Here is a 16,088-nt window from a genome sequence, read left to right as displayed (position 1 = left end):
TGGGTGAGCACTTCCGCCGACTCCTTCAGTACCCTTGGGTGGATCCCATCCAGCCCCATAGAGTTGTGTGTATCTAGGTGGTGTAGCAGGTCACTAACCATTTCCCCTTGGATTATGGGGGCTTCATTCTGCTCCCCGTCCCTGTCTTCCAGCACGGGGGACTGGGTACCCAGAGAACAACTGGTCTTACTACTAAAGACTGAAGTGAAGAAGGCATTAAGTACCTCAGCCTTTTCCTCATCCTTTGTCACTATGTTTCCCCCTGCATTCAGTAAAGGATGGAGATTCTCCTTAGCCCTCCTTTTGTTGCTAATGTATTTATAGAAACACTTTTTATTGTCTTTTACGGCAGTAGCAAGTTTAAGTTCTAGTTGGGCTTTGGCCCTTCTAATTTTCTCCCTGCATAACCTCACGACATCCTTTTAGTCCTCCTGAGTTGGCTTGCCCTTCTTCCAAAGGTCATAAACTCTCCTTTTTTCCTGAGTTCCAGCCAAAGCTCTCTGTTCAGCCAGGCCGGTCTTCTTCCCCGCTGGCTTTGTCTTTTGGCACATGGGGACAGCCTGCTCCTGTGCCTTTAAGGTTTCCTTCTTGAAGAATGTCCAGCCTTCCTGGAGTCCTTTGCCCTTGAAGACTGCCTCCCATTACTCCCATTACTGTAAAAAGTTTTAAGATAGTCTTTTTATCTTGGAGGAGAGACTGTTTTCTTAGTGAAATTAGGAATGGCGTTGGTTATATTTCAGAGAACTAAGGATAGTTTAGCTGTACCCCTGAAGAAGTATAAGGGTACTTTCTCAGACAGTGCCAGACTTCAGGAATAGTTTTAACAGGAAAGTCTGAGATTAGAACAGAGCCTTCTAGGAAAAAGTGTGCGGAAAGTTAGTGACTTACCATGGATCCCTGGGTTTTCCGTGAGGTTAGCAGCTCCTTGGTTTTGGATATCCTCTGCATGAATAAAACCTTTCACTTACTGAAAGGTTTCTGTGGGCCAGGAAAAGAATCCCCTTTTATGTAAAAATACCTTTAAAAAAATCTGAGTCATAATGTTTGGCACATCCCCCTTTTCTGTACAAAAATATTTTATTACTAATCTTACAAGTACAATGTATTTGAAATTCGTTGCTCTAACCTGTTAAGAGCAGATGCTGAAGACAACCGAGTACATACCATTAGTTATCTGCTTCATGCTTTTTCTACTTTCTCCTTTCCAGGCAACAGGAAAGGATAAATTCCCAGCGGGAAGAAATAGAAAGACAACGAAAAATGTTAGCAAAACGGAAGCCACCTGCCATGGGACAGACCCCTCCAGCAAGCAATGAGCAGAAGCAGCGCAAGAACAAGACCAATGGAGCAGAAAATGAAACGTAGGTTACGTGGCCTTCTTGGTGCGTTGCAAAGCTGCATGCTTTGATTAGAGCACAAAATATCTACTGGGAAATGGAATCTTGCCCTTGCCTCTAGGCTTCACTCCGTGCACAAATGAATATTGTGGAACTAGCCTGGCATTCAGCAACATCTGGCTGCAGTTCTAAATAGTTTTCATTGGAGTAAAACAAGGATCATTGCCGAGTCCAGACTTTGTATGAGCTTAACTTTTTTTGAATGCAGTAACTTTTTCAGTATTCCTGTTGCGTCAAGTTTGAAAAGTGGTGTCTGTCTTAAGTGTTGCAACTTCAGATTGATTTTGGTATCTGTATGATACATGGTGTGTTTTTTTAAGGAAAAAAAAATCATACACATTTAGAAGCTTTTATTTCCATGTGCTTTCTGGTGAGGCTTTTCAAACAATTAATTTGGTATACTGAAGAAAAAAGATGCTCTCCGTAAGGACAGTGCATTAAGCATTGACCTGTATCTCCAAAGCAGTCCTTCGCAGATAACCGAGTCAGGGAAATGGAAAGGTAGTTGAAGTGCTACTCTTTCTTCTTAAAGAAGTTTTTTTTTTTTTTCTCCCTACCTCTTTTGGAGTTACTGATATTCTTAGAGAGGAAAGCTGTGTCTCACAAGAAATTTAGAACATTATTTTTTGGGAAGTTGCTATGAGTTGGAAATACGTTAAGTCAGAGACCTTCTGTTACCTTCTACCAGTTTCCTTTACAGTTTTCATTTTATTGCTGTTGGCTAATACCATAACTCTCAATGACACTTTTCTTTTTGCACTATTAAATCTCCTGGGCATGACTTGACCTCAAAGTTCCTGAAGCCCTTTGAATTCTTGGTCTTGATCTTTAAAAGTGCATGTGAAGCAAAAGCTCCCACTGCCTTTTGCAGTCACAGCAGAGATGGCACATGACTGGGTGAATTGTGGTATTCAGGGTGCTCTCAGCAACCAGGGCGGTGCCCCCAAATAGGATGCTGATCAGGTGTATGGTATTGGAGGGCACGGTGTGCTGTCTGCAAATAAGTAGCTTGAATAGAGACATTTACCCCTCGTTCTGGCCAAGTGAGCTTAAAAACAACTAAATAAAGTTTTAAAGACCTCCTTCTGCATTGCAGCATTTGAGTTTGGAGAAGTAAATTGAATGTCTGTGCATGGATATCTCGAAGCGTTGCTGTTCATTGTGGTAACCTTTCACTTCTAAGGGACAGGATGACGCTTTCTCCATTTCTGCAGGGATGTTTTTCCCCAGCAGACTGGTGCAGCTGTCGTGTGGCTTATTCTGCAGACATGGCAGCACAGGTCTTGATGTGCCTGGAAATCATGATAATGTCTGTGATACCTAGTGAGCTTCTGCCTGTGTTGTGAGCCTGCCTTGATGTAATCTAGCTTTACCTGGGTTTGCTAGTAAGCCTTGTTGTGCTACCAGGTCTTTTTCTCTGTGTTTCTCGCTGGTTTATCTTTCTTCACTGATACATTTCAGGGTTTTATCTTTGTGGTTTAGAAGAGCTTCTTGTGGCGTTCTTGATAAAAACTGCTTGCCAGTGTATGGATGTGGTTCGTGTGGAGTGTTTTAGCTTATGAAAACATTGTTTTTGCAAGTCAGCTGAAGCAACTGTACTGACTGACTACTTGCTTAATCATTAGTTATCCTGTAAACGCATTTGTTGATGTGTATCAGGTACAAAATTTTCTGATTTTTTGGAGGGAGGTTTTTTCCTTGTGGAAGTCTTACAGAGGCTGTCTTTTAGGCAAGTTGAATATAAATGTTTCTGAAAGTTGAATGAGAAGCGGACAGCCAAATTCCTTCATTTGATTTTTGGTTCCTCTTTGGTTCATGGTTGTTGCTGTGTCTTAAAAAGGAGAGGAAGGTCCCATGATGCAAATTGAAACATGTGCTCTCCTGAAACTAGTTTCTAGCCTGTGAATGAGAAAAAGATTTTTATTCTGGAAGATTAATCTGCTGGGGCTTTTTGAGGTTTGTCAGCGCAGCTTGGGTAACCTTAGAGTCTTCAGCTGCGCTAGAAGTAGTGAATTTCAAGTATGTTTCTGTGAAACAGGGCAGTGTTTGTCTTAGAGCCCCCTTGATTTTTGTAATGCTTGCTGCTAACAGGCAGCTATTTTGGGCAATGGTAGCCTGGTGGTACTCATTACATCTCTTGCTTAATGAGTAGACTGTTGGTGTTTAGCCCTGTATTTCATTTGTGCACAAGAATATCTGGAAAGCTTGTTGCTGGTTTATTCAATTGTCTCTTTACTCCTTATACAGCAACACCAACCAAAGACCTAAACTTTTGGGACTGTCTTTTAGATTAGCTGAATCTAATCAGTATTAGATTCATTATAATAATTAATAATTAAAATTCAGGCTGTCAGGGGGAGATTGGGGTATGTGTGAATTAGCATGCTTTTATATGAAATGAGACAACATGTAAACATTTATGGTATCAGCTGTGTTTTGTATGTATCTTTAATTTGTAATAAGCAGTTCCTTATGGTTGAGATTCTTTTAGAGGGAACTTGGCTTGTGAGTTTTATCAGCTAACGACTGCTTTAGCACTTATTTCAACTATGCGGACCCTCTGCATTATCAGCAGTGGAGAGAAGTTGGGGCATTTCAAGATGAGCACTTAAGCAGCTGAATACTACCTCCTCTCATTTACTGTACAGTCCCACAGCCCTGCACAGGCATAGGACTCGGTCCCCTCTTGAACTAGTTGTGGTATTGATGCTGTGCAGACCTCATACACTAAACTTTGTACTAAGTGCTATGCAGGGCATAACTGCTGCAACAGGAATCCTCCTGGGATACGCTTTGAATTCAATTTAGGTTCAAAAAAGATATTTATATGCTGTCACGTGCGTATCTTGTTTACAAAGTAAACAGATGCAGTTGATATGGGCTTCATAGCTTTATGTTCACATGCGTGATGCTTTTACCAAACTCCTTGTTGGTAGTAGTGAGAAAATTAATCTAACGATTCATTTTTCTAACCTTAAAGATCTCAGCACATCATTACATTTCACAAGTGATGGGATCTGTCATTATTTTAGTGTAAGGCTGTGCTTCGCCTCTGTTCTACACGGCACACTTTGGCTATAAAAGACACCGAAAACATGATGAAACTTTTTTTGACCAGCCACCTAGGATGGAAACTTTGCACATCACTTACCATCAATAAAATGGGGCTGATTCCCCTTATCCCATTGCTTCTCCTAACTACACATGAGGTCAAAGATACGGTAAGGTGAAGTAAATTTCGCGAGGTTTCCCTGGAAGCCACTTTGCAGAGCCTGGAACAGGAAAAAGTTCTGAATCCCAGGTCATTGCTCTGTTTGCAGTGGCTCTGTGGCCAGGTGTACTGCTAGTCCCAGAGTGAATAGCTGGGTTGAATTATCCAGCTTTTATTACAAAGAAAAACTTGAAAACGAGTCCGTAAAGCAAACTTTAAATGGAAAAATAAGATGTGGAATACTTGTGCTTCAGTGTTCCATATTTGGATTATGGTTTAGCTTTCTTTGTTAAAAGTCAGTCACTAGCCTACATAGGTGTTATTAGGGACTTGGATTTGAAATTAATATGTGCTTTATCAAGGTTTAAGCTTTTGGTCTCCTTTACATTGATTATTAAAAAAAAAAAAAAGATTGCAGAGTTTACCTAAAAAATTTCCTGCCAGCTGTTGACATACTCTGCGTAGTTGTCACTTCCACTGGAGATGGGTATTCTGCAGACTGTTCACTTCATCACATGCATTGAAACCTGATGCATTGGATCTGTCTCTTCTATGCAGGTTAACGTTAGCAGAATACCACGAACAGGAAGAAATCTTCAAACTCCGACTAGGTCATCTTAAAAAGGTAAGAATTATCTGCAGAAAAGGCTTTTAGGTAGTGTTCTATGAACAATAGCATTTCTCCGTAGAGGTCACTACTGCTTGTTTGATAATTGAGAGGTTTTTGTTGCTTGAAGGGGATGGCCAGGATTTTGTAATAATTTTTTCGAAGGCAGTGGTATTCAGGAAAGATATTCTTTGCTTCAATAAATAGATTTATGTGTCCTTACAGTTACAATTTCATGCAGGGAGTTCCACTGTTTTGATGCATCTTATTCTGTCACTATGACCTGCCTAGTGCTGGGCTCTGTGTGTGTCTAATATGGGCGAACATGAAGGAATGGGCCAAGGGAAGAAAATTATAAGAATACAACAATTTCCCATTTCTTTGCGATATCGAGTAACCAGCATTATCAGTAACAGTCCAATAAAATCTCTTGGGCTTTTGGAAACTAGTACTGTTTAGATAGTTGTAATGCACGTTTGTTTTCAAATACATTGGCTTCTGTAGGAGCTGTACCTGCAAGTGAGGTTATAATTAGATAAGCTGTTGGTTACCTTTAAAGTGATTGCTATAACCTGTAAATAAGTTTTCCGGGGCACTTCAACAGATGAAGTACTGAAAAAAAAATAGATATCTTCTGCCATTTCGTGGTTAGCTGTGATCTCTGCTAAGGCCAAAGAGTTTTCTTTCCCATATGAAACAAAGAGGAAGCATGTAAATGCATTGCTGGAGTCCCCCTTCTTTTCTCAGGTGGTGCCTGAGAAAAACTACACTTAGTTTTTCCTGTAACCTTGACACACAAGTTGAATGCAAGGCCTCATTAATGCTACTGTACTCCTTGTTATTTTCAGTGGCAAGGGAAAGTTAATGCACACATGGAATCTGCTGGCACTCTGCCCATTGTGTTTTATTGACCTGTGAGCAAAGATAAGTGATAAGGGCAGGAGTATGCTAGAGGCATGCTTGCTCTACAGCTTCCGCATTGCTAGAGTGGATTAACTGCAGGTCCATCTGTGCTGGCATGTAGTGTGCCACCCTGGAACAGAGGAATCTGTTTGGAAATGGACCTTAATGGAAAATGAAGTAATGTTCTCGGATCGTGGCATTGTCTGAAGCTGTGCTTATCCTTCTCCACTTTTGGAAACTGGCTCATTCTTTGTGCCTAAAAATAGAACAAGTTGAGAAGGGAAGGAACAGAGTCACAAGACAAATGGGTAACTATGTCCCTTGAGTCGTATATGCCAAATAACACTGCTCAAGGCGCATGTTTTAATTGAGGTTTGCAACCCTGTCCACAGTGATGTGAATTCTAGTGTCGTGTTTGAGGGCACGAGAACTTCCAACTCTCTAAACAGTATATCAAAACTTCCACATGGCACTAAGTTACACCCTGACCTGTTCTACCACTTACCTTTAGTAGGACCACATGTTGTCCTTTCACATTCTCCATCCTCTCCGGATGCCATCCCCATGTGGCATCATGACATCCCTGTACTTACTTCTGAGGGCTGTCTTCTTTCTCTTGTCCCAGCAGAGGCTGAGTTCCTACAAAACCAGCTGCGTAGCACTTAATCAGGGAAGGAGCAGGACCAGAGCTACAATGCTTCTTAATTACGGAAAATGTTAAAAACAAGAAGGTGTAAAGATATGTCTGCTCCTGTCTGTGTGTAGGTGTAAACAAAACTGCCCAGTCAGTTTTCATTCCTGTCACCTTCCACCTGACTCTTAGTTGACTATGACCATCTCTCTAATCTTCCAAACAAGTTGTTTACCAGTAACTTCTTCACAAGTGGAATTACATTTGTGTTTCCATAAATCAGGTGGAAATGCTAACTGCACTCACTATCTTACACAGTGTTGTGTTTTCCTTTTGGTTTTTCCTTGTGCAGGAAGAAGCAGAGATCCAAGCAGAGTTGGAACGGCTAGAGAGGGTTAGAAATCTACATATCAGGGAATTGAAAAGGATACACAATGAAGATAATTCACAGTAAGCACACGGGATTCAGGGACAAGAACCTATAACAATTTTTTATTTGTCCCCTTCATAATGGGAAACACTTAATCTTTTTTAAATTGACATGGTGATGTAACTTGAAGTTCATGTAAGACAAAGGCTTCCAAGTGCATCAAGGTACCATTATATAGTCTTTCATCAGTGCAAAGTGATCAAATAGTATCAAATCTGTCAGTTGTTAACACAGTTTTAATATTTTTCTGTCTTAATATACAAATGTTGTTTCTAAGCTGTGTAGTAGGTGTAATTTATTGTACAGTAGATTGCATTATTTCTGTCAGTGTTCTTAAACTGTGTCTTTCTCACCAGATTTAAAGACCATCCAACGCTAAATGATAGGTATTTGTTGCTACATCTTCTGGGTAGAGGCGGCTTCAGTGAAGTATATAAGGTAAATTTGAAGAGGCAATCTGTGGTGTAATCTGAATCTGCAATGAAATATTGCAGTAAGCAGAATTTTTACACTTGTTTTCTCAATGGTGTGTGTGGTTGTGGAGGGAAGAAGGGAGGACAAAGCACATGTTGCATCTGGCTTGCATTAGACAGCAGGCTTGAGATTTTTAGGTTCTGCCCTTGTCCTCAGAGGTCAGATTTCCTGCAAATGTATGTCAAAAGAAAATGTTGCACCAAGTCTGCAAGTTTTGTCAAGACAGAGAAGCAAACCACTTGTTTCTTCAAGTGCTACATACAACCTTAAGTAGCGAAGTTTTATTGAGTATGGCATAGCAAGTCTGAATGTCACTGTAAATAAGAGAAAATAGCTCCAATAATAAGAGCAAAGCCTTCGTTTCCTGGAGGTAGAAGGCTTTTTTCTTGTGTCTTCATTTTACACTCTGAAGTAGCGGACTCTGTGTGTGTGTGCAGTCTTGGGACTTCCTTGGAACTGAGGATTACTTGTGTGTCAGCACTCTTGCATGGCCAAGACCTGTGATACTTCGATATTTGCTATTTGACTATTATGCTTAGAGCCTTTTCAGTTCTAAATATTCCCCGTCTGTACCCACTAGTTCTTAATTCATGTTGAATTTGGCTAGAATGAAAATAACTATGCCAATGCAAATACTGGGTACTTCACAGTGATTTATTATTTTGATGCAGTACAGCAATAGATATCTAAACCGGGGGGCTAGACTGCTCAGGTAGTGAAAAAAGAGTGTGATCTGCATGTAAGTACTCTGAATTGCTCTTTGAAGGCTTTGCTGACTAAGTAGAAAGCCTTGGCTCCGGAGATGAAAGCAAGGGGGTATGAATGCTTCATACCTGACCACCCTTAAGAGTTGTAACTGTGTTATTAAAACAAATGCTTAGCCCTTCTTCTCCAGGGTCTTGGCCAATCTATTAAGCGTTAGGAGTTAAGTATACAACTCTTGAGATTGACGCAGTTTATCCTTGTCTGCTTACAATAAGATTTTGCCCCATCCTAAAAATTATTAGCTGTTGCTGCTCTCAAGGTAAAAGATATCTGCATTTCTCCAAGAGCACAATTCCAGTGGTCTGTTCTTTAAAGACTGCCTAAATAGCAAGAAACTGGAAGGGAAAAACACAGCACAAGATTTACACAGTTCTGTCATTGAATTCTCCAGCTTCTAAATAAACTGAAACATTTTGCTCCAAGATGGAGAGCTGAGCTACCAGTGTGAAACAAAGCATTAAAAATCCTCTGTATGTTTTGGGTTTTTTTAACCGAGTGTAGAAAATGAGTTAGGTGGCATGGGTGAATAATGGCAGAGTCTTTCCCAGTGTGATTAACTGGCTATATTTTGGTAATTTGGCCTTTCTGATCCCATTGCAGGCTCTGGTGGTAAAATGTCAGAATAGATGCGGCATTAGTTAGATCCCATAGGGAAGGTCAGATCAAAGCACAGAATATTCAATTGTTTTCAGAGTTGCTTGGTTTCATTAGTGAAACTAATTACATCAAAATGTGGGTTTGCTCTTCACTCAGTATGTCATAATGCTGATTTCCTGGGTGGGGATATTGGTTTGTTAGAGCTTGTCCGCTTTTGCAGTATTAACTGGAAGTTGTGATTCCTACTGATTTTCAGCTCTTCTCTCTGCAGGCATTTGATTTAACAGAACAGAGATATGTAGCTGTGAAAATACACCAGTTAAATAAAAACTGGAGAGATGAGAAGAAAGAAAACTATCACAAGTAAGTAAGGCTGTAAAGCAGCCAGCCATGTTTCCAAACTCCTCCTGTATTTGGTTATCCAGTGCCTGTGAACAGGCTGCCATTTTTTTCATGTGTGTTGCCACATTTCAAAAGCCACTCTGTCCCAGCAGCTACTTGCAAAAGTTATGGTCAGATTAGAAATGTTTTAAACGTGTGTGCACACACAGAGTTTTGTATAAGCACCTACGGCACAAGGTTTTAAAGCACCAGTAGTGCTCTATGAAGAAAGCATTAAAGTGGCTTCTCTCTGAAATGTCTGAGCTCTGCTCTTGCAGGAAACAGTTGTTCGTGACCATCTTCCAGGTACACACCTGCATTGTGCTCCCTGAAAGCCTTCCCCTTCCCTTTGTTTCCTAGAATACTTAATCCTGTCACAGTTGATTAGGACTATAGGTATGTCATGGCCTAGAAGGGAGGTACAGGAAGCCTTTTGGTGTTGGTAACACTTGCTCCCTAATGCCATAGATTAGATAAGCTCTGCAGAGTGGCAGCCAAGCCTTCTTGACAAAGCTTCAAAGATAAAGATGTGATCTTAATTCCCCGACAGGTCACTAGGACAAACTAAGATGAATTTGAAGCCTGGAAGTTGGGCTGTTGAGCATCATGGAATTTTTCTAGAACTTGCTGATTTTTGTATTCAGCTATCTTGGATCCCTTAACAATTTATTATGAGGTTGTTCTATTTTGGCAAGCACTACCATTAATCAAGATTAGTTATTTTGTAATATTGCCAGTGCTTGAGATGCACTTAGATTCTGTGGTTCTCAAGAACTGTTCTGCGCAGTTTCTTGTTTGCTTGCCTTTTCTGAAGCTGTCTGAATAATGTAGATGGCTTTGATTGAAGTTGGACTGCTGTGTGGTATGTCTGGGTTCGCTAGCTGCAGAACTTAGAATTAAGTCACTTGTATGACTAATGCTCAGACTTTCCTATTTTCAGACATGCGTGTAGAGAGTACAGAATTCACAAAGAACTGGATCATCCTCGAATAGTTAAGCTATATGACTACTTTTCGCTGGATACTGACTCGTAAGTTTTGTTGCTGTGTCCTTTGACTTGGTTTGACCCATTCGCTACAGACAAAGTATTTGGTTTCTTAAAACTTTCCAGGAGTCCAGAGAATGTCCACACCAATGTTACAGACCGTACTGCAGAGATATCTGAGGCAGTTTCAACATATATTGGTGTTCTAGAAACGTTGGCTCACAAACCAATATGCCGTATTATGTCAGATGTGGTGCTCTGTTGGCCTGGGCAAATGCCCCAGCTGATACAGCTTTCTGCTTCTGGATCTAGCACTTAATGGGGGATCTCTGACCTTTGTACTATTGAGCATTGAGGACTGTGCTCCTGGTAGCTTATTTTTAGAAAGAGATTAATAGGCTGGAGGACTCTTAATTTAATATATTGACCAAATAGGTGAGTCTTACAGACAAGCAATAACAAAGTGATCTGGTTTCTGTCAGGTGCCTTAATTACAACAACTACTGTTTTGCCTTCAGGTTTTGTACAGTGTTAGAATACTGTGAGGGAAATGATCTGGACTTCTACCTGAAACAGCACAAGTTAATGTCGGAGAAAGAGGCGCGATCCATTATCATGCAGATTGTGAATGCTTTAAAATACTTAAATGAAATCAAACCTCCCATCATACACTATGACCTTAAACCAGGTATGCTGTGCTGCTAGCTGACGTGCTTAAGGATGCTAACTAAAGGTAATGGGTTATAAGTAACATGGGGAAGTTTACTTTGGTCAGACAGCAAAAAGGAGACAGGGCTGTCTGGGAAAACTAACTTGCAACAAGGAAAAAACTAAAATGCGTAGAACATCCTGTGAAAAGGGTATTGTCTCCCAGAACTGCAACATAAAACAAGGAAGTAACATTCCAGAAAAAGTAGCCTCCTTGTTCAGAACGAGCCCTTGAACCACCAAGTGTCTGTGTTTGGTTTCTTAATGTCCTGCTTGTGTTCTGCTGTTGAGAGCTTCTGTTATTGCTTCATAAAGGTTCCCATAATTACTAGTGTGTTTCATGTTCCCATTCTTCTGGCTTATTCTTTCTGTAATCATCTGCCTGAATATTTGGTGGCAGAAGCTAACTTGGAAGTGTTTGTTTTTTCATATCGCGTGGCAGCTCACAAAGCTGAGGACATACAGTTGAACTGTGTTTGCTCAGGTCTGCCTTTGAATTCAGTAACATCTGCCATGTAGAAGGTCCTCTCCAAATGTTGCAGATTTCCCTTTACCATTGGGCAGAGTCATGAGGGGAAAAATGGAAGTGCTCTTTTTTGGGGTGATGCATATTGGCTATATAGCTTCCCCCCCCCAGTCCAGTAAAATTCAGCCACCTCTTTGGGCAGTTATCTCTGGCTTGTCTCCCTATACTGGTGGCACTTCATCAGCATTGTGTAACTGGTATGTGATGTGGTTTATTGCATCAGCATGAGGAATCTGTACAGGAGGTGGTGCTGTTGCACTAGTTCTCGTGACCCTGTTTCTTCCCCCCAGCTGCCAACTGTTCTCATGTTGTCTGAGTGTGCTGCAGAGCTCTGCCTACAGTTGTCTAAAGCTGTGATTCATCCACTGCCATCACGCACGATTCTGCTGCTTTATTGTAGACTTTGAGAAAAGCAGCGATGATCTGACTTCTTGATCCTTGATGGATTTGTAAAAGACTCTTGCCTAAGCAGTAATTGTCCTTTTTGAGCTTAGAAAGCCACTGGAGAGCACTGCCAGGAAAGACAGAGTTTCTGGCTTGTTGAGAGGCCAGGGCAAGTCAGGACTTCTGGGTAGAATGAGTCATAACTGTGTATGTGTACTTCTCTCCTTAATCCTCCTTTTTGACCTGCCCTTCCAACGGGACCTTTGGGGAGGGGTCAAAACAGCATGGGCATCAAGCTCATTTGGCTAATAGGGCTCAAAATCTGGAGGCTCCAAGTAACGTCAGGCCACTGGGTCATTCAAGGATGGACAGATCAGTTCTAGCACTTGGTGGGAGCTGAGTTGTCTCTGGCGCTCAGGGTATTGCGTGTTAAAACATCTGCCCCAGGCTGCTGCAGCTCACTGTGTAGGTTCCTTGTCCTCTCGTGCAGAGTGCCAGAGTTCAATACAACTTTATTCTTGTTTTTTCCTGCTAGATGTGTATCCTAAGGGGCTGTTTCCTTCCTCTGTCTAGGTAACATTCTTCTAGTCAATGGTACTGCATGTGGAGAGATAAAAATCACAGATTTTGGACTTTCCAAAATCATGGATGATGACAGCTACAACTCTGTTGATGGCATGGAACTGACATCGCAGGGGGCTGGTACTTACTGGTAAGTGTCGCCTGGGACACTTGCAAGTTGCAGATTAAGAACAGTTTATAAACAGCTTTGGATCTATGTCAGCTCTGTATGTGCTGCCATTGTCTGTGACAGCTTGAGGCACTGAGCTTTGAGACCCTGGAAACTGCTCTTGTTGTCACGCGGCTCCTTTTGAGGCTGGCAGCTTTTTACTTTTCAGTGGGTTAGTGTTCATACATTTGAAAACCATCCCTTATCCAAAGGGCCTGGTGAAAAACTGCATATGCTGCGTGCTGCTGAGATAGTGAGCTCTGGAGGGGAGCTTTGCTGCTATTTCACAGTCCATAATGGCACTGTCTAACGGTTTAAGCAAGGAGGAGGAGAATACCATGCCTATTTGGAAATTCAGGTACATCAAGGAGATGGAAAGAGTATTCCACTCCACAAATGAGGAGGTGAAAATCCATAGTTAGCTCTTACAAAAGATGTAAACGTCTATAGCCAGAACTTCACTTTTGAGTGTCATGTGAAAGATGTTTTCAGCAGTACTTCATCCTCGGTGCCAAGTGTTGTCACTGCATCACCCGTGGCTGAGAGCAAGACCTACTGCGAGTGCCACTGAATGCGATTCTTAGGTATTACCCAAGCTGCGGACTGTCACTATGGGCAGCAGTTGTACAGGAACATTTGTTAAGGCATTCTGTATTGTACAGTTTTGTTCTGTTCCTAAAAATGAAACTAGCTGTAGTTTGAGCGAGACTGAGTGTCTCTAACTAGGATGTGGCATCTGGGGTTGTATTTCTAGAAATATGTATTTTGGCTGTGTGATTCTATTGTGGAATTGTTGGTCAAGCCCTTTTAACAACAAATACCAGTTCTGAAGGTAAAAGAAAACTGGATTATTTTATGTGCTCTGGTGAAAAGAAACTGACTGTGCTGACTGGCTCAGACTGTGAGTGTCTGGAGAGTCCTTGGCATCACTGTTCCCAGAAGGGGTACGCATTGGTGGTCTTGGCCCAAAGACGCACAGGAATGAGATTGGGTCCCTCGAGTCCCAAGCCAATATCTGATCACAGAAGCTTGTTAGTTCCTTTCTAAAGAAAATGATTGAAAGTATTCGGAGATGCTGCTCATAACCTGTTGTCACTTCCTTCTAATCAGGTATTTGCCACCAGAGTGTTTTGTGGTTGGGAAAGAACCTCCAAAGATTTCAAATAAAGTTGATGTCTGGTCAGTGGGAGTCATCTTCTATCAGTGTCTCTATGGTAGAAAGGTAAGGCGGCATTTAACTCCTTTCTCAGTGGTGATTCCCGAACCTTTTGGGAGGCAGCCCTGGCTTCTGCTTCCTTCTCCTCCCCAGGCTTAGAAGGTGCTTCCACCTTGTCTCCTTGCCATCAGTTCCAAGGCAGAGTCCATGCTAATGAAGTGGGGAGAATTGACTAGGTTGTGTTTTGCTCTACATGGCACTTCCTTCAGAAGCAATGTTCTGCAGAACATCTCTTTCCCCTGGGCATGTTCTCACCAAGGCCGTTATGGGCAGGACAAGTGTATCGTTCAGGGCCAGACACCTGAGGTTCTTGGTCTGGCATTGTTTTGTGATGCTTTCAGTGCGCTACATCTTTGTCGAGCCTGGTACTCCTTGATGGCTGCAGGTGTTTTAGGAAAAAAAGTGAGTACAAAGACCCACTCTAGAAGTTTTTAGGATGGCTTTTGGAAAGGAAGAGTCTGGATCAGGAAAAGATGATTTGTCCTGAGAAAAGGTAATTTGTTTTATGACAACAGAAGAAATAGGTTAGAGCAGGAAAAGGATTCCATCAACTCCTGTTTTCACGAGTCCTTGGTAACCAAGTGTTGTGAAAGCCTGGGCTGACAAACACGGTGTGTTGCTTAGTCTTGTCAGTCAGACAAATGGTGGAACCAGCCCAGCAAAGATTGAAGTGAATCTCCTGTCAGCTTAGATAGATGAAGGCCCTCTTGCACGTGCTGAAGCTGACCTACAAGGAAGCAGGTGGAGATCCCTCCTGAGCCGGAGACACCCCAGACACGTTCCAGCTTGGTCCCTTTTGTTCAGTTTAAGCGTGGGAGCAATGTGTCCTGCTCATCTGGCTGGAATCGGCAGCACCTTCACAGCATTCATGGGCTTCTTGCCCAGAAAAATGCTGATGTCAAGTGATGATAAGCAGTAGCGTTACGGGTTTTTTAAGGCCTGTCACCAACCTTTAACAACTGTCTTCCATTTTTTTTGGTAGCCCTTCGGTCACAACCAGTCACAACAAGATATTCTGCAGGAGAACACAATTCTGAAAGCTACCGAGGTGCAGTTCCCTCCAAAGCCAGTAGTCACACCAGAAGCAAAGGTAAATCTTCTTGCAGCAAGTTTGATCGCACTGCGTATGTCAGTCAGCGATCGGCACTGGCAGTTCCGTCCTCTTGGTTACCCTAAAACCAGCAGGAGTTCTGTGATTAATGCTTGCCTCCTGCAGAGTGGTCGGTGGCTTTGCGTTGTTGTAGTTGTCAGGCTGAGGACCGAACAGAGTGCAGCGTGTGCCCCTGCCCGTGCTTTCTCCTGATAAAAGATGAGCTTCTGGCATAGGAGCTGGGCTGTCTCTGTGGTCACCGGGGAAGGAATTTCAGCACTGGGCTTGTCAGATTGGCCCCGCTCCCAAAGAGTTATCTGTCAAAGAAAGCTTCCTGTTTCTGTCCGTCTACTAATTCTTGTTCTGCCTTTTGGGGTATCTGCAGGCATTTATCAGACGTTGTTTGGCATACCGAAAGGAGGATCGGATAGATGTCCAGCAGCTGGCCTGTGACCCATACTTGCTGCCTCACATCCGCAAATCTGTATCCACAAGCAGCCCAGCTGGAGCTGCCATTGCATCAACCTCTGGATCATCCAATAACAGCTCTTCAAACTGAGACAGAGTAATAGGCCAAAAACTGCTTGAGAAACCGGCAACAAGACTTTCAGAAACAGCTTTGGAATAGAGGAATCCGCAAGGGTCTCAAGAAACCTGTACCAGGTGCTTTTTTTTCTCTTGCTTTTTTCCATCCATAGAGCATGACGACATCAACTCTCATCAAGAAAACCTTCAGCATCTAGGCCAAGCCATGTGGATAGGAGGTGGCTTGAGGTTTATCCAGTAAATGACCACAAAAGGGTGGCTGCTCTGAGCAAGGAGGGGAAACTCAAGAAAATACAAAAAGACATGGTTCCATGTACTGTGAACTTCTGAACATGCAGCCTTGGGGAATCCAGGACGCCGTGTGTGCTTCATATGAAGAATGTGGACTTTGGAAAAAGACTGGGCTAGTCCAGTGTTGATATTTAAACATTGTTCTTTTTCTTTTAATAAAGTTTAGGTAACATCTCCTGAAAAGCTCGAAGCACCAAGGTTCAGCTGGGGATGGTA

General features: G+C 42.2%; 1 protein-coding gene across 1 annotated transcript in view; it reads left to right on the top strand.

The window, feature by feature from the left end:
* Positions 1-15,868, top strand: part of TLK2 (tousled-like kinase 2) — a 41,757-nt gene extending 25,889 nt beyond the window's left edge. The window contains exons 13-23 of the mRNA XM_009334882.1: positions 1,209-1,361; positions 5,167-5,233; positions 7,102-7,199; positions 7,536-7,617; positions 9,287-9,378; positions 10,337-10,426; positions 10,900-11,069; positions 12,573-12,711; positions 13,840-13,951; positions 14,928-15,035; positions 15,421-15,868. Of these exons, the coding sequence (XP_009333157.1) occupies positions 1,209-1,361; positions 5,167-5,233; positions 7,102-7,199; positions 7,536-7,617; positions 9,287-9,378; positions 10,337-10,426; positions 10,900-11,069; positions 12,573-12,711; positions 13,840-13,951; positions 14,928-15,035; positions 15,421-15,594 (1,285 nt within the window). The 3' untranslated portion in view covers positions 15,595-15,868. The remainder of the gene's footprint in view (positions 1-1,208; positions 1,362-5,166; positions 5,234-7,101; positions 7,200-7,535; positions 7,618-9,286; positions 9,379-10,336; positions 10,427-10,899; positions 11,070-12,572; positions 12,712-13,839; positions 13,952-14,927; positions 15,036-15,420) is intronic.
* The last annotated feature ends 220 nt before the right edge of the window (positions 15,869-16,088 follow it).

The sequence above is a fragment of the Pygoscelis adeliae genome, unplaced genomic scaffold (assembly GCF_000699105.1).
Source record: "Pygoscelis adeliae isolate BGI_AS28 unplaced genomic scaffold, ASM69910v1 Scaffold112, whole genome shotgun sequence".
In the NCBI taxonomy this organism is placed as follows: Eukaryota; Metazoa; Chordata; class Aves; order Sphenisciformes; family Spheniscidae; genus Pygoscelis; species Pygoscelis adeliae.
The sequence above is the reverse complement of the archived record's forward strand: the minus strand, read 5'-3'. Positions and strand labels throughout refer to the sequence as shown.